The 18,229-nt window shown below is 35.0% G+C and overlaps 1 protein-coding gene across 2 annotated transcripts; it reads right to left on the reverse strand.

The window, feature by feature from the left end:
- cers3a (ceramide synthase 3a) lies at nt 1–17,866 on the reverse strand. 2 transcript variants are annotated; one of them, XM_079866526.1, is made up of 12 exons: nt 17,362–17,866; nt 17,193–17,271; nt 14,854–15,026; nt 12,288–12,405; nt 11,446–11,564; nt 9,948–10,005; nt 8,608–8,658; nt 7,984–8,076; nt 7,548–7,676; nt 6,999–7,105; nt 6,720–6,873; nt 1–3,368 (listed from the first exon to the last, which is right to left on the reverse strand). In XM_079866526.1, the coding sequence occupies exons 3-12, from the start codon at nt 15,015–15,017 to the stop codon at nt 3,237–3,239; spliced, it is 1,125 nt and encodes a 374-aa protein (XP_079722652.1). In that variant the 5' UTR covers nt 15,018–15,026; nt 17,193–17,271; nt 17,362–17,866; the 3' UTR covers nt 1–3,236. The 2 variants fall into 2 exon arrangements, with proteins under 2 accessions (XP_079722652.1, XP_079722653.1); XM_079866527.1 differs by having other exon boundaries at nt 17,193–17,866.
- Nucleotides 17,867–18,229: the final 363 nt, after the last annotated feature.

Consider the following 18,229-nt stretch of genomic DNA (forward strand, 5'->3'; position numbering starts at 1 on the left):
TCTTTATTTAGTACATTAAATGAAATACAGTGCATAAGGGAGTCTGTGATACAACATTATGCACTACAATTAAAACAATCAAATAAAGTAGCATTTGAGTTGCTATGGAGTTACTAGGGTGTCCTGGATAGTTGCATTATGTGGTGTCTATGCAGTTGTCTTAGAAAACACCACTAATTCGTATCTCGTATCAAAACAGGAAAAAGAACTAGTGCAGTCTAGAGGTGCTCTTATAGAGCTGAACAAACCTGTGGTGTAAGAATCTACTCTCCATTAATTTTGTGGATTCTCTTACAACAGTAAGAGCAATAGAAAAACTCATTTATCAGCAGTCCGTACCCTGAGAACGGCGCTCTTGTGAGTGGATAAAGTTCATTAGAGTAGGTCAGCAGAGGCTTTAATCCTATTTCAAGTGCTTTGATTTCTCATTCCTCTTCGCCAAAGTACCACAGAAGAATTACTGCTTCCTGCGGATAGCGGGGCCGCTGGCACAACCAAGTGGCCCGTAATGAGCGATGGTCATGGCAAAATGATCAAGGCTGGACACAGTGGTGCTATGATGATATCTGAGCACAGTGTGCAGAATTTATAGCAAAATAAGTCTGCTGATTGTAGTTTGAATGTACAGTGTACTAGCAGTAATGATGCACTGATAATCACTGAACCACCCAGAACACCCTAGCAAATATTCCAAAAACCTCCATTTTGAACAATCTGAACAACCGTTCTTGTCACTTCAAATGTTGACTACTGTATGAACAACAGTACTGGTGATGCTTACTTTAGCAAACACTATTAATGATAATCATGTTTAGGAGGAGAAGCGTTGTTCTTTATATATTTAAGCAGAACAAAATATCACCTGCATGACAACAACATGATTCTAGGTAGCCCAGATCCTTACAGTCATCCCTGGAAAAGACTTTACAAGATACTTTACAAGACAGCAGTGATTTATGAACACAAGCACAATAATGAAAGCAAAAATGATTTAGCAGTTATCATTTTGAGTTGACACTGCAGAACTGCAGGTTGTGTGCTTTATTGCAGAGGTCAAGAGTGTGGTCAACTGCTCCCTCTAGAGGCAGTACACTAAACAAGAACTTGTTCAGTCGGAGTAAGTTTTATAAGACAGTTTGTTCTGTTTCATTATGCCATTACACTGCTTGAATGCCCTTTACACACACTGATTTTAAAGGGACAGTTCACTCAAAAATTTAAAATGCATTTCTGTTGTCATTTACTCATGGTCATGTTGCTTGAAATTTATAAATGAGATTTAATAGTTAGGACAGGAGGAAGATTTAACCACTTCTTCGTATAGAAATGAGCAACTTGAATATTTTCTTTATGTTGCATTAAATGCAAAATATATCTATAAGACGACATATAAAATATAATCATAATAATAATTAAGGGGAAAATACTCCTTTCACCCAAAACATTTTAAACTGGAGGTCCATTGAACATATAGGGGAGAAAAAAATCATGAAATTTCTATTTAAATGAACATTAAATAAAGATCCAATTATAAGCATTATAATATTGTATACTGAAATATTAGATCAATATTAGATCTTTATTACAATAAAATTTGAATTAAACAATTTAAAAAAAAATCCTTCAATTAAACCTTTAACTTTTCAGTGTAGAAAACAGTAAATGCACTACATAAATTCTCAAAACCATCTCTGCTGATCTGTGGATCTTTGCATCGCCCCAGAGAAACAAGAATGATTTGTCATACACACACACACACATATATATATATTGCAAAGGCCTGAACTCATTCATCTCAATTCATTCTTTGTCATTCTCTCATACACATATCAACTAATTAAATTGCCTAAAACACACACCAAATCAGTCACTCACAGATGTGAATATTCCAGTTCATAAATGTCAATAAGACATATTAAACATTAAATCTCAAATTTACCACATACAGCATTCAGATATACTTAGGTAGTTTTAAGTCACATACATAATATCTTATGAAAACATGTCTACACTAAACACCAGCAGAGCATCAAAACTTTTGGATGGATGGATGGATGGATGGATGGCCTTCTATTCAAATTTGCATTTAGTTTGTATATTTCATATTTGTGCATTTAATTTTCACATATTTAATCAATTAGATTATGCGGACCAGTGTGAAAAACATTTCACACTTCTTTAAAATTACAATTCAATAAATTCCTCTTCCTGTCATTCCAATTCAACTTCCTGTGGAGTGTGGCCAATTCAAATTGATGAAATGAAAGGCAGCCAATTCTTCAATTCTGAGACTTGTGGAGCAAGGAAGATTAAAGTTAAAAGGTGAACACCTTTTAACACCTTTAAAACTAGCTATTTTAATAAAACCACTTCTGGTTTTGTGCCACACACATATGAAGGTAACTATTAAACCTCTGACTGACTGGAAGTCCTTCATTTTCAATGATAGCTGGTGATTTGAGTTGAGCAGAATGCCATGTGGAGACTGCCATTGGGAGTGCAGATTCAGAGTACGCATAGAAATAGAAACCAGCAGTGCAGAGACTCAGTGACCTCCAGCAATCAGAAGTTGATGCAAATAACATGCATTGACAAAAAAAGATGTTACTGCAGTGTGAACACCAATAAGCCACAATGTTGGACACATCCAATTTAGACACAGTAAAAGAAGTTAAGAACTAAAAGAAAACGTCAGCTGTCCACCGAGCCCCAGCTCCAGTGTCCAGAGGTTAAAGTGATACAAGGGGAGATGTTATTCTTCAAAGTCACTCGCAAGAAATGCAGGCTTGAGATTTCATTTCAGTTCTTTATAGAGGCAGAGGTTGATGCAGCACTCAGCAGCACGGCAGATGAAGCCTCGGTGGAAGAAGGGCAGCCAGTGTGACGTGATCTTTGAGCTTCAAAAACAATGAGCAGTCTATTAAATCTTACAAGGGGTTTCTTTTTCTTTGTGTGGTGTTCTTTCATAATTACCCATGTGATCCTGTGCCACAATAAAAAAGTTCTTAGTTGAAAGGGGGAAAATAGGTTTAAAGCAGCCAAGACACACAGCGCCTCGCCTCCAGTGAAGCCGAGTGGAGAGTAAAAAAGTTTTTTCAGTGTTATTAAAAGATGCAATTTGTTTTGACAGGTCTCTGGCATATTATGTGTGGAAATAAATCCAAATTATGTTTTTGGCTCCTCACATCCCTGACTGAGACCAATTCAAAGTCATTCACAGTTTAAGGAAAGATGTGTCAGTGATGATTAGCCCCGCCTCCTCCACAGCCATTGGTCACTTTCACATGTCCTTCATTGTCCTCGGTCACACTGGTTTCCCCGTCCTCTTCCTCGTCTTCTTCATTGTCACTTCTCTCATCTTTGGTTAACTATCAAAAAAAGGAAAAAATTTAAATAATAAGAATTTATAGCGAACAACATCTAACACTTATTTCTAAAACGAATTTGAGAAAGAAAATTTGAGTGGTGTTTACCCATGCAAAACTATCCTAGGGTGTTGTGGGTGGTTGCCAGGGTGTTGCCATGTGGTCTGAGTAGTATCTACATGCCACAGTTTAATAAGTAACACTAACAGATGCAACTTTTGATTTAACAAAGTATTAATAAATGTTACAATTAACAGAGATTGATGAATGCTTTAGAAGTATTTTTCCATGGTTAGTTCATGTTATTTAATGTAGTTAACCACGAATGGAGCCTTACTGTTTAATACTTACATTTACAGGTTGAAATCAATAACCAAAAGTATGTTTCATAATAATAATAATAAACTTTATTTTATATAGCACTTTTAAAGCAGCATCTCAAGGCACTTTAAACAATAAAAAAATATAAGGGGAAAAAAATAAAACACAGATAGAAATACAAAACGTACTAAAAAAAATTGTTTTTAGGTTAGATTTAAAAATGCTTACATTTTGTGCATCTCTAATATGAGAAAGGAGTGCGTTCCAGAATCTAGGAGTATAGGAAGATAAAGCCTTGTCCCCTACAGATCACAAAAGTGTCTGTGGAACAGCTTGAGAGGAGCGCAAATGACGTTAAGAATTATATAAAGTTAAAAGCGCAGACAGTTACTGAGGGGCCAGACCATGCAGTGCCTTATATGGGACCCTGGACCACAAAACCAGTCACATGGGTCAATTTTTTTAAATTGAGATGTATAAACCATCTGAAAGCTGAATAAATAAGCTTTCCATTGATGTATGGTTTGTTAGCATAGGACAATATTTGGCCGAGATACAACTATTATTGAAAATCTGAAATCTGAGGGTGCAATAAATTCGAAAATATTGAGAAATTCGCCTTTAAAGTTGTCCATTTATGTTCGCGATTGTGCTGCATTCACTCACAAAAATAAATGTTTTATATATTTACGGTAGAAAATGTACAAAATGTCTTCATGGAACATGATCTTTACTTAATATCCTAATGATTTTTGGCAGAAAAGAAAAATCCATAACTTTGACCCAAACAATGTATTGTTGGCTATTGCCACAAATATACCCGTGCGACTTGTGACTGGTTTTGTGATCCAGGGTCACATATGTGAGCATAATGATTTCAAAATCAACGTGGAACCTCACTGGAAGCCAGTGCAAGGACTGTTGCACAAGTTTATTGATCCTTAGCTAAGAAAATATTTGAAAATCAAACAATAAGCAAGCTGATCTTTGAACTTCCTGTACTTTGCAAAAACCAAAATGAAAACCACAACATCTGAAATCTGAAAATACAGCCGGTCTTGAAACATTAACCTAACGAGCTATTTGTAGAAACCAGACGAGCAAGTACACAATCCATCATCCATAGTAAATGAATCCGAACAGTCTGATGTGCACTAAATCACGAATAATTATAGTAGGTCCCTTCGAGCAACAGGCTGCAGGTACACAGAGCAGAGAAGCGATTGAATCTGGCATCCCTCATCCGCTCTGCATTTGCGAGAGATCATGTACGCTGCCAGTGCAATCACTCTCAAATTATGACTCACCTTTTTCAATAGACTGAGCTGGAGTGAAAACAATGGAGCACTAAACACAGGCTGGCAGGGCTTATTTTAATCAGAAAGCGAGTGTAATGGGAAATAACAGAACAACGGCGCAGACCTGGATAACTCAGTCACCGTTACAAGCTCGTGTCATCATTTGTGTTTGGAGTATAATTCATGCAGAATGACTTTGCTTGTAACTGCCAATAAATGCATAGGCCATTGCTTCACATTAATTAAGGCAGTGTTTCCTACAGGATCCAATAGGGAGCACTGCACATACAAGAAACGATGACATGCCATGACTGCAAAATGCAGGAATTTCTTCCTCTGAGATGGAATTGAGACTAAAAACTCATCTGTTGTTAAGTATAACACTATCACAGTGTTTGTTATATTTCACAATAGGAATACTAGCATGTATAATATACGCTACATGGATTTAATATCACAGATTTAGTGAATTGGTTGTAAAATGCGGTTGTCACTCTCATAGATTACCAAACTGACAAACTGGAGACAACCATATCTAATGGCAGTGGTAAGCTCTATTGGCGCTCACCCAGCACTTTAAACGATTAAACGCAGCATAAGTACAATTGTGTTCCTGGGCTGTACCAACCAACACTGGTATAACCAGCATTATGGGTTGTAACTAGACCAGTAAATCCAGAAATTATGCAATAATAATCACAATAGGACATTTAAGTTGGACAGTAAATGAAAACCGTGTCATAGCTGAAACTGTACCAGCTCACAAGACAACAGATAACTTTTCTTAAAAATAGCTTTAGTCAGGAACTCGTCAAATAAAACAGTCCGTCCACATGCAGGTCAGAACATCCAGAAATTTCTGACTGCATATATGCCAGTTTTATGACTTGTTAAAAGTCATAAAGTCTCAGTTCTGTCAGTTGAGATGATTGACAACTAGCCGAGGGTGGTGAGGTAAGAGTGTTAATGGTTTTTGTTAGTGACACATGGCCTACGGGCTGCATAGATGCACCTCATTACTTGTTTTACTACTATTTGAGTCATTCAGATCTGCTGTGCCTGGAACCATTTTATAAATGGTTTTATAATGTATTCAGGGCTTTTCACGCAACAATTAACCCCAGGTTAATGTCTATTTAACCCCGGGTAAAGCAACATTTCTCACTTGTAATTTTGAAAGGGGTTAGTGATGCTTTTAACCCTGGGTTATAAAGATCTGCAACAAACTGCAGTGCCAAAATGTTACGGCGAGTTGTTTAACAACAGACAATTATCATAATCTGCCTCAATAAATATTCATGCGCTTTGTACAATCAGAGAAACTTTCACATGTTGTTTTGTATTAAACATGTTGAAAAGTGATGCATACTGTAAGTTCATCAGCATTTAAATTTTTGTACTTGTATTTGTACCATGTGTCAGAAAACCCAAGACAGGTTCATGTCTCAACATTTACAGATTCACAAGCAAATATAAACACAAATCACATACAGTACACACACACACTTATTTGTCAAATCAATGTTATTTGGATCCCTGTAAAACCAGGGTTTACAAATGTACAGTGAGAAATCTCTAAATATGTCTACCCAAAATGAATTACCAAATATTGCATAAGTATACTTACCAAGTATACTTTAATATGAATGATGTGAGAAATGGAACAAATCTATATTACATGAGCGTGAATTTAAACAAATAAAACATTCCCAAATGTAAATGTAGATCAACTTACACTTCCGAAAAGGAACATCTTCACCATACGTAGAATCAGATATGCCCAGAATATGTGGAGCATCAACAGGACGACAAGCATGAAGTTAAAAAAGTAGTATCCAAAGAATGGTGGGTAATAGTCAGGCGGGTAAACCCATGTGCAGTGAATGATCCTGGTATAAAAATACACGAGACAACAGAGATTTTTACAACTTTTCGTAATATATCTTATGTAAACTACAACTGAGACTCTTTATAAGAACTTAAAGATGTAAATAGTCACACACAAAATTCTCACCAAAATGGAAAGATAATGAGGCGCGTGACTATGAAGATAGCAGCAAATACCACAAAGATGCTGTTGCACGTTTTTTCCCATTTGGCATAGTTGAAGATCTTAGCGGACTGCAGAGAAATAACACACACACACAAAAAAAGATTTATCCATGCACATCAATTTTTTATTTTTTTTTATTAATGTGCCCTCCTGATCTTTAATCAAAATAACTTCTCTTCTCTGATGATGTGTGTACTGGTGTGAGGGCAGGACAACCTGTCACTCACAGGAGATCAACCAATAGCAAACCACAACTATCCAATCAATTCCCCATGGACAAAATCAAGTCCCACCATACATTTTTTTTTCATATTCCAGAAGCTGTCTCATTCAGATATACGTCACAGAGAAGAAAAGACTATCGTAACTCTTCCATTTCATGACGACTTTTAATACTGACATTTATAAACATTCTTAAAGACCCCATTCTAGAGGTAAAACACTAATAAAAAGGTAAAGTGGTAAAAAAAAAAACAAGTAATCAAATAAAATAAGATTGGTCATATTAACCTCCAAAAGAATGTCTGAAGAATCGTGAATGAGCATGACCAGGGTCCCGACCCGGATGTAGTTTCCACACCAGGAGAAAGCCAAGAGTGTCAGTGTGGCCCAATGATGGATGATCTGTTCTTTAAAGTCCTAAAATATAGATATACATTTACAAAAAAAGTGTTCACAGTCAGTAATTCTCTGTGACAGTGAAAAAAGTAGATGTGCTCTTAGATGAGATCTGTATCTGAAATAAAAACAACAACAAATCAATCTAGCTTTAAATAATAGATTACAATAGCTTTCATTGTGTATCTTTCAGATCAGATGTTTATTCCAGGTCATGTGATAAATGGTTAGGCTCAGACAACACATAGTTTAAAGTTTAATTTGAAAGATTTCAAGTAGTTAAAATGTAAGGGTGTAATTATGCAGAATAAGACCACATGATACTGACCTTTCGTTTGACGTCGAATGTTATTCTGAGCACTAGCGACAAATAGAAGCTCATCTCCACAATATAATACCAATACTGTGACTCCAGCATGGACTGCAAAAGCGAAAACAACAATAAGCTCTCAGAAAAATGCACAATAACAAGGTATAACCCACTGTTACATTTACAACGGAAAATGTAAAAGACTCTTTTGATTGATCAGAGATATAATTCAATGTGAATTTTATGTAATTCATTCATTGTGCTTTGAAGAGGGCACTTTTTTGAGCGATTATTCTAGGAAACTCAATGTTTTGAGTGCCAATCTGGATCACTGTTCTTTTGATTACAACCTGGAACTCCGATAACAAGTGAACGGTTCCAAAAAACTTCAGCTGGGCCAACAAAAAAAACATCTTTCTTCTAAATATGGCCATGTTTGATTTGGAACTAGCGTGAGCATTATTATCTGCCTTTTTTATTAGCCATGCCGTAAATTTGAGCATTGCGTGAACTGAACACTTTATCGGGGCAGGGTCAAAGTGAGCAAAATCTCGTCTGCTCTTATTAGTGCAGTAATATGAACAATAAAATAGTCCTTGGAGCAAATACAAGCAAATTAAAGATCTGAAGTCTGGAACATACCTGTTTGGGATAACCATTCCATACCTCCCGCAAATTATAAAACCAGGGTTTCTGTGAGAAATAGAAGAATCAATAAAAATACTGAATTAATAAAATGACAAAATGGCCATTTTAGACTCTAAACAAACTTTAAACTCAAAACTTTACTTTCTGACGTGAAAAATTAGCTTTTTATCTATTTATTAATGACTGTTTCTAGAGCTGCAATGTGACTGTGTTCTAAAACGTGTTCTAAAACGGCGTTTTAAGGCATTATAGGCACAATCCCAACACAAAAACTGTTCCAAACGCAATCACTTTCGGAAATCAGGGGGCTAAGATGACTTAAAATGATTTAAAATAAGATTATAGTTAAATAAGATTAACTTTAAAATGAGCTAAATAATAAATATCAAGATATTTCTTATTTTAAATTGCCCTCTCAACAACTGTGAGGAAGCCATGAGCATTTTTATAATGAATAATATACAAATAATTTGTCAGGTAGAAAGTGAGTAAAAATATATATTTTTTAAATCCTTATCCTCATTCCTTTAAGGTGACATATTATGACATATCCACTACTCTCGTCTCATCTGAGGCTGGGACTCCAAATAGCGTTCTGTGCTTGTCTGTGGAGTCATCGACAGAACAGTTTGCATGCTTTGCTCGAAATTTTGCCATTGCGTTAGAACTGGTTACACTGTTGTCGCTTGCAAAAAACAAATGGTGTCACAGTGGGTGGAAACGTGCAGATTAAGTGGCGGGAATATTATAATAAGATCCCCTTCCTACGTCAGAAGGGGAGTGAAATCTGATCGGCTTATTTTCTGACATGCTTGCTGAGAAAGGCTTACCAAAACAAAGTTACTGGGTTGTCACTTTTCACGTTTTCTGGGTTGGTAGATGCACCGGGGACCCGATTATAGCACTTAAATGTGGAAAAAGTCAGATTTTCATGATATGTCACCTTTAAATCCTAAAAAGAGTGTGATTTCTTAAACCTTATTTTAGTTTTAAGTTACTTTTTAAATTTATAGAAACTGTGAGCGTCCTTAGGTTAAAATAATTTTTGAAAACAAAAATAGGATTTTGTTGTGGATAATGGGGGGCATTTGTATGATACTGCCTATGTAGTGTGTTTCAAATCAGTCTGAATTCACCACAGTGTTCATCTGTCAGAAGCTTCACACACATTAGATCTCTAAACCCCTGAGCACATCACAGAGCTGATCACAGAACAGGTTCACTGGTCCTAATCATGCCAATCATCAGTACAGGAAAACAGGCACAATTTTCATAGATTTCTTACTTCAGGTATGCAATTTTAAAGGAAAACCATAAGAAAAGGATAAACTTACATCATACAGGGCTATGATTCCACCAATGAACGCCCCCAGATAAAACACCAATCGCCAACTATAGAGACAACCCAACAGATAGGTAAACTCATGAGATCAGGGATTACATTCAGATCAAAACCACTAATCAACAATAATCTGGCAGTGGAAGCACACAGCAACAAGTCAGCAACCACTTGGGTTTTGGGCCTTAGACTCAATGACTACTGCAGTGCATTGTGGGCATTACATATGGAACAGTGTTTAATAGGTAACACTTTACAATAAGTTTTAATTTGTAAACATTAGTTACCTATGGCCTGGTTTTACAGACAGGGTTTAGATTAAGCCAGGATTAGACCTTAGTTAAATTAAGACATTTAAGTAGCTTTTATAAACATGCCTTGTTTAAGGATTAACAATACTTCTATAGCTTTTATTAATCTTAATGTTAATCTTAACATTTAATACTACGTTTTAAGATCAAAAGATGTATTTGTTTAAAAGATTTAACTAACATTAACAAGGTTAATACATGTTGTCAAAGTATATGAAACAGTTAAAGGTGCATCTTTTTTGTCAACACTTGTCCCATTAATACTAACACTTACTATTCTATTCTGTATATCTATTTATTTTTTATGCATTTAAAAAAAAAATTGACCAACTGTTGGTTTGATTTTTGGACAAAAGCATCTGCTAAATGATTAAATGCATATATACTGTAATTTTAACTAAAGCTAACAAATGAGACCTTATTGTAAAGTGTTACTGTTGTATAAAATACATTTAGCACATTTTTTTTTTAATAAATTAATTTTGCAATAATCTATTGTGAGTTTTTGGTGATTTCTTGGTGAAAATAAATGATAAATAAAATTATATACAAGAAAATTATATATAAAATAAAATAATTTTATTTTTGAATCCTACTTCCTGCGTTTACGTCATTTGTGCATCTATTTCTTATTTTAATTCACCCTCTCAACAACTGTTTGTTCCCTTTTGAAGAACCAGGGTTCCTTCATTCTTTACGAAGCCTAATTTTGAAAGTGTTTATATATCTGAAAACGTCAATTAATTAAAAAACCATGGACATTTTAATGTCTAAAATATTTTGTCAGATAGAAATTGAGTAAAAATATTTTTTAAATCCTCATCAAATCACACAGACTGGAATAGACTTTAATAATTATTATTATTTTAGTTTTAGTTACTTTTTGAATAAAATAATTTTTACTTCCATTTGTGCATCTTGATATTCTGGACATCTGCGATGTGTGATTCAGTGTCCAAAAACCCCTTAAGTTCCTAAAGTGTTCTGGTACAGCAGACACTAGACTGCTTACATTTACACAATTAGCATTATATTTTTTACATTTTTTGAAGAATGCTAGAACACTAGTTTATCGTCATTATACAACAATATTTGACAACAGAATGCAGCATTTGGCCAATCACTATCAAGTATTCCAGACAGCTATGTGGTAAGTCAAATGAGTTTATGTGTATTTCATACCTGGCCTCTCTGAATTTTTTCAGAACACTAGGACGGTCCTGGTTTCGTCTCCTCCTGAACCAGCGCTCCACTTGTCTACTTGACCAGCTGCATTTTTTACACAGACCATCTATATCTGCCTGATAAAAGATGGAAGAGATTTAGTGTTACAAGTCATTAAATACTGCAACCATCTCCTGCAGAAAAGTGCCATTTTGATTATGAAAAGTGGTGTAATAATTATGGCTTTATTTGACCAAATCTTACCAAAAAAAAAAAAAAAAAAACTCCTCAGTTTTGCCAGATTTACATAAACACTTAAAAAATAATACATTTTAAGGGTGTATAATTACATAATAAACATTCAAAGAAATAAAAATAAATATAAAAAAATGATTCTTATCAAACACATCCAGTCAGACTATTACATGAAGCCATTGCATCAATTTCTGAAGGAGCCAAAACTGCTTCATTAGATGACGAACCTCAAGTACTTGGTCTGGGTTGAGTGTTTAATCTAATATTTCATTTTTGATTTATAAACAGATTTTTTTTAAATAATAAAACAATTAAATCTAAATATTAAATACAGTAAAATGTATAGGTATATGTATAGGTATATGGGTTAAAAAAAAAAAATTTAAATAAATAAATAACGGAAAACTAAAAACCTAAATATAAATCACATGATCTGGATGGAACTGAGTTCAATTCAAGTTTCCAAAAAAGCTTTAGAGAATCTTGCCTTAAATGATGTCTTAAACAGTGATGCTCCCCCGTGATCAAGCCACAAGCCACTTTAAATCTGATGAGGATCTGAAGTTCAGAATGATATGTTGTTACGTGAGAGGAGAAGACGTTACCTGTCCTGGGTTTTTTGACTTTGTATTGAAATAATGCTCAAGAACAGCATTGTGCTCCACTTTGTATCCGGTCTTCTCTGAAACGCCAAGCGAAGCTGCAAACGGTGTTGCTATTAACCTAAACAGACAGACATTAGTAGAATTAAACCATTGACATTTTTTATTATGTATACAGTATGCTGGCATTATCTTCCAAACATGGATAATCACTGATGCTTTGTTTTACATCCTTCATATGAATCATATTCAAAACTTAAGGAATCAACACAAAACGATAGTTAAGCTGGTTTCAAAATAGTGTAGCCTTTCTAGTAAAAAGCTACTTTTTATTTGCAGACTAGCAGTGCAGGTGCAGCACAACAAAACTCTACCCTGACAAAAAGATCAAGCTAGGTTATGCTGATCTCAAAACCTGACCAGTCAAAAAGTGGCTAAATCACTCTGAAACCATCCAATACCAGCTTGACCAGACTGGGAGATGAGAAAATTAGGCCGGTTTAAGCATTTTTGTTGTGCATAGTTTTTTTTGTTTTTTTTTTGAGAAGGCTGCATAGCTGTCTTTTTCATAGTTAAATATTTTTTTAAATATTTAGTTCAGATTTAGTGTAGGTAATTCTGTGGGTGCATCTCAATCAGCTCCTTAGTTTAGTTTAGTTTTAGTTTAGCCGGACATTTTAAGGCCTGTCTCAATCGCAGAATCCTTTCAGAGCACTGAAGCGTTTGCTCACTAAAAAGTCCCACAATGCACCGTGAAAACCTGCAAGCATCGATGCTCTCTGTATCCTTACAGGAAAATCTGAAGCGTGAAACAAAATCACATGTTTTTTTTTTTTTTTGTTTACAAAAAATATTAATTACATTTTGCCATAAACATGCATCGCTAGACAGGTAATTTACCTAATTTAGCTAACTTTTAAAATAAATGTATGGATGAAATGTTGCAGCGATATGTAACAATCAAAGTATTTATCATCATATACTTTTAAATAACAAACAAATGAATGTCAGAAAGATATCTGTGCTGCTGTAAATCATAAATACCAGTAGTGGCGTTGTCACCGGGAGGGGAGCTAGTGAGATGCAGCCTGTATCTTGTATTTAGTTTATTAAGCCAAAACCCTAATTTCTTATGTCACAAACACACATCAATACAGTTGGTTATTTTTTGTCAGCAGCTTATCTTATAGTGTAGCTATACTTCAAAAGGGTAGCTTTACTTTAAAATGAGCTTTTAAGCTTTAAATGTTTTCTAACATGATCATGTCTGTTGCAAAAATTGATCATTTAACAATTTATTTTAAACTGTACTGTAAATCCTGGGTTAACATTCTGTTTAGCATATTTACAATAACATTGATTGACAGCCTAACAAAGGTGCCTCGAAAGTGTGGCGAAACATATCGAGCAGGTTATACGAGGACTTTATTGTGCCGTGATGTGATTTTATTGCCACCTCAACCCAAATCATTTTGTAAGAAATTGAAATTAATTAGCATTATTGGCACAAATATTTTAGATGAAACTGTGAAACTTTACTTGATCCATTTTTGGAGTAAATGTCTTCTATTATACTTGTTATGATTAGCTATTTATCAGCTAGGGCAATTAATTGGCTGATTTTTGGAAAATGATCAGACAACAGTGGCCAGTTTCATAAACTTGGCCTCTATGTTAAGACTGTGTGTCTTAAGAGCTAGTCTGACCATCTAGCAGTTTGTTAAGGGGTAGTTTTACTTTTAGGATTCAAATTGGGCCAGTCTAGTTTTTTTATGTGACTGTAAAAATAAAAATGTTATAACCAATGTTAAAGAAAAGAAATTACATGACTAACTTGTAGTTCTAGTCTAAGCAGTTTATGCAACCAGGCAGAGATGTGGTATTTAAAATGTTTGATGATAAAGATAGTATATACAATATTGTTCAAAAATGTGGGGCAGTAAGTTTTTTTTTAAAGAAATTAATACTTTTATTCAGCATGCACACATTAAATTGATCAACATTGACAGTAAAACAAATGTAGATCATGTTTTTTTGTTGAAAAAGAAAACATCTTTCGTGTTACATTATGTGTATTGAGTTGGCCCACTTGATTTATTTTTTGCGCTTCTGATTTCAAGGTAAGGAAACATAGTGAGCATCGATGCTTCCTGGTTTTCAAAGTGGATTGTGGGACTTTTTAGGGAGCGAACGTTTCAGTGCACTAAAAGGATTCTGCGATTGAGACAGGCCTTAAAATGTCCGACTTCCTGATCAGTGACCTGATTACTAAACTAAGGAGCTGATTAAGACGCACCCATAGAGTTGTAAACAGTTACCACTAAATCTGAACTAAATATTAAACAATGAAAAAGACCTAAAACAGCCATGCAGCCTTCTCAACAAAAAAAACAGGTAAAAATGCTTAAACCAGGCTAGTTTTCTCATCTACCAGTCTGGTCAGGCTGGATGGTTTTCAAAATGGATCATTTACAAATTCTCACGCTGGCCGTTGAAATATATACCCTGAGTGATCGATCATATTTTAACTTCCTGCAACATAATCACAGAAATTCCACAACCAACTCACCTTTCAAACAAGTATCTGACTAGCAGGAAGACTAAAGCATAAGGCACAATGACGTAGAGGTGGGAAAATTTGGCATAGACGAGCCCTTCCTCATCTTTGAGATCGGCCCACGTGAGGTTCCCCGGCAGCCACAACCGGTCCCACCACAACCACTCACCAATCATGACCACGATCTGTTAACACAGCAGATGACAAGCACAGTTAGACAAGACTGCACGCATCACATTTTACAAAAATAAGTGTTTTCAGCCAACACTCTGAATACTGAATTCATTCGAGGAGAAAGAAACAAAATTGACACCATTTACACTCTTAATACATATTCCATTCTGGACTTAAGGTTCATGATGCATCAGTGCACACATTATTCTAAAGAAGAGAAGTTTTATAATGTTTTATCCTGTTTAATATTATTATTATTATTGATATGATACCTACATATCAGTACATAATTTAATACATTTAATAGTAGCATACATCCATCCATACAGCATAAAAGTATATGGTACACTCATAAATATATGATTGTAGAAACTTACAAAAAAAATTGATTTTTCTATTATATTCTATAGAGAGATGAGAGAAGATTTTGGAAATGAAATTTTGATTAAGGACATACTAGATTTAGCATGTATAGACACATAAGTAGTCGTGATGAAATCAGGCTTATTCAGCTCTGTGTATTTATACCAAAAAAAACATACATACATACACGCACGCACACACACATATATACATAGTACTGTGCAAAAGTCTTAGGCATGTTAATACACATACAATACATATATAATTATATATCTAATTATATATATATAAATAATTAAAGCTACAGAATCTCAACCATTTTAACAATGATAGTTTCATGAAAGTCTTTTGATAATTTACCTTTTATCGTGTGGTATTTTCAAGATTCTGCTTCCATAGCACGTTGTGCAGATTCTGAAAAGGATGTGTCGAATTTGTTGACAGTAAAACAGCTCTGCTGCTACTGAAAACAGTATAGGGCCGATGCTAACCCGAGGCAAAACCACATGCTTACTACCAACACACACCTGAGACGCCATGCACCTGAACGGGCAATACAAGTAGGGCTGGTGTGAACCAACATGTTATTATGCGGATTTAAAGTTCAAATCTATTTAGTGAATTACATCATGTGTAACGGCAACTCACACCCAAACTAATACAGTCTAATTATTAGTTGTTATAAACAAATACTTTCATCAAAGAATCAATTGGGGGGAGGGGTGTAACTGTTTCCACATAAATATGAAGCAGCACAACTTTTTTCAACATTGATGATGATAATAATAATAATAATAAATGTTTCTTGAGCAGCAAATCAGCATATTAGAATGATTTCTGAAGGATCATGTGACACTGAAGACTGAAGTAATGATGCTGAAAATTCAACTTTGATCACAGAAATCAATTACATTTTTAAATGTATTACAACAGAAAAAGGTTATTTGAAATTGCAATAATATTTCACAATATTATTGTTTTCACTGTATTTTGTATTAAATAAATGCAGCCTTGGTGATCATAATCTTTCAAAAACATCAAAAAAATCTTACCAACCCAAACTATTGAACTAATGGCTAACTAATAACTAATGGCTGAGGCTGACCTTTGGAGTCTGGTGATGAACTTTTAATGTATCTGCTCATTCCTTTAACCATAATATATGGTTAACATTTTGGCTTTGATCAGGCAATATTAACAGCACAGCAGTCTATCTCCATGACTGTACTATGACCAAAGAGAATGACCAGAACAGCATGCCGACTGAACATAACAAAGAGCTCAGAGTTTGTTTGAACAAGACGCTGAGTAAACAAAGCTGCCACCTCATGTACAGATCACACAGAATTATTATCATCCTTCCCTTCAAACCCCAATACTGCCACACACAACTCTAAAAATTATCTACACTATCGCAAAGCCACTATCTTCTTTGTTAACCATTTCTGATAACAAGAAACTAGGATGGATGGATGAACTGAATAGTTAAAATTCAAGAACTGATTAACTTAAGCACATTAAAAAATTTCAAACTTTAGCATTACAGTACAACCCAGCTTATAATGCAGAAATTTTCAATTGTAAAACACATTTCAACAAATACAACAAAAAAACAACAGAAAAACCTGGGTTTAAGATGATTTTCCATTGTCTTAAAACCCAAAAAGCTCTTGAACAGGCAGGTTTCCACAAGCTCTACTTCATTGGAGACACTTTCCAAACATCTTCCATAAAAGTCCTCTTATTTTCAACATTCTTCTTGTTTAAAACTCAAGATAAAGTTTTTCAAAGGTCAAGAAAAAGCAAACACTTACCTCTGCTTCCTGTTAGCGGTTCAGTGCAGCGTTCAGGTAAACGTCTGATCTCAATCCACTCGCTCTGCGTCACTGATGACTGTGGGAAAGTGAGTAACATGACAGCACCGCTGCTCGCGAGACCCACGGGAATGTTCTTTGTCTGAATTACTTTGCGGTCACACCTTACCTTAGTAGCAATTGACTTGCTTCCTCCCCTCCCTACTTGCCTCCTCCTCACCTTCTGTAGATTAACAGGCATTCGGTGGGTTCACTCATGCATGCACACACACACACATAAAAACTGCGCCCTAAGGACTCACCTTATTTGCATAGTGCAACTGATAGAGCAGCAAGGTGAGGGCGAGATAGTGTGTGAAAAGCCAGATACGACAAAAGGGCAGACAGACAAACAGTCAATGACTCAGTTCTATGGGGTGTGTTTCGAGCAAAAACACGCTGCCTGTGCTTGCACCCATTAGGTACCTGGAATTCAGGAGACACCTATAGCTATATAGCAAAGGACAATAGTTTTACTTCAGGACACAAACTTTACATTGGACATCAAGTGGTGACCAAACACAGTACTAGAATTGGTGCATAAAACGTACACAAAGGCATCCTGAAAATGCATAGATCCTATCATACTTATTAACATGACGACACAGAATAGAAACAATTAAATTCTGCTTCTTAAATGTCTTCTAAATTGGTGAAACTCAATCCATACATTGTGGTTGACATAAATCGTATTTATTCGCACTGCAAGTGAACCCAAGTGACTTCTACCAAGCAATAGATAAATTTGCAGTGCACCAGAATTATTTTGCTCTATGATCATTTGTTTTTGTAGCACTATATTATTTATATTTGGTATTTTTTCTGCCTTTCTTTTGGGGTCAGTAAGTTGTTTTTGAAGGAAGTCTTTTTTTACTCAACAAGGCTGCATTTATTAGATTAAAAACAAAGTAAAAAAACAGTAATATTGTGAAATATTATTGCAATTTAATTGTTTTCAATTTGAATATATTGTAAAATGTATTTTATTCCTGTGATGC

This window comes from Squalius cephalus (genome assembly GCF_949319135.1).
Source record: "Squalius cephalus genome assembly, chromosome: 3".
NCBI lineage: Eukaryota > Metazoa > Chordata > Actinopteri > Cypriniformes > Leuciscidae > Squalius > Squalius cephalus.

What these genes read in the sequence shown, in the direction of transcription:
- cers3a (XM_079866526.1), bottom strand. Translation starts at nt 15,017, where the DNA reads ATGATTGGTGAGTGGTTGTGGTGGGACCGGTTGTGGCTGCCGGGGAAC. An exon ending in CTTCAGACATTCTTTTGGAG is followed by an intron (nt 7,106 to 7,547) that starts GTTAATATGACC and finishes ATTTCTCTGCAG; the next exon opens with TCCGCTAAGATCTTCAACTA. An exon ending in CTCATTATCTTTCCATTTTG is followed by an intron (nt 6,874 to 6,998) that starts GTGAGAATTTTG and finishes TTTTTATACCAG; the next exon opens with GATCATTCACTGCACATGGG.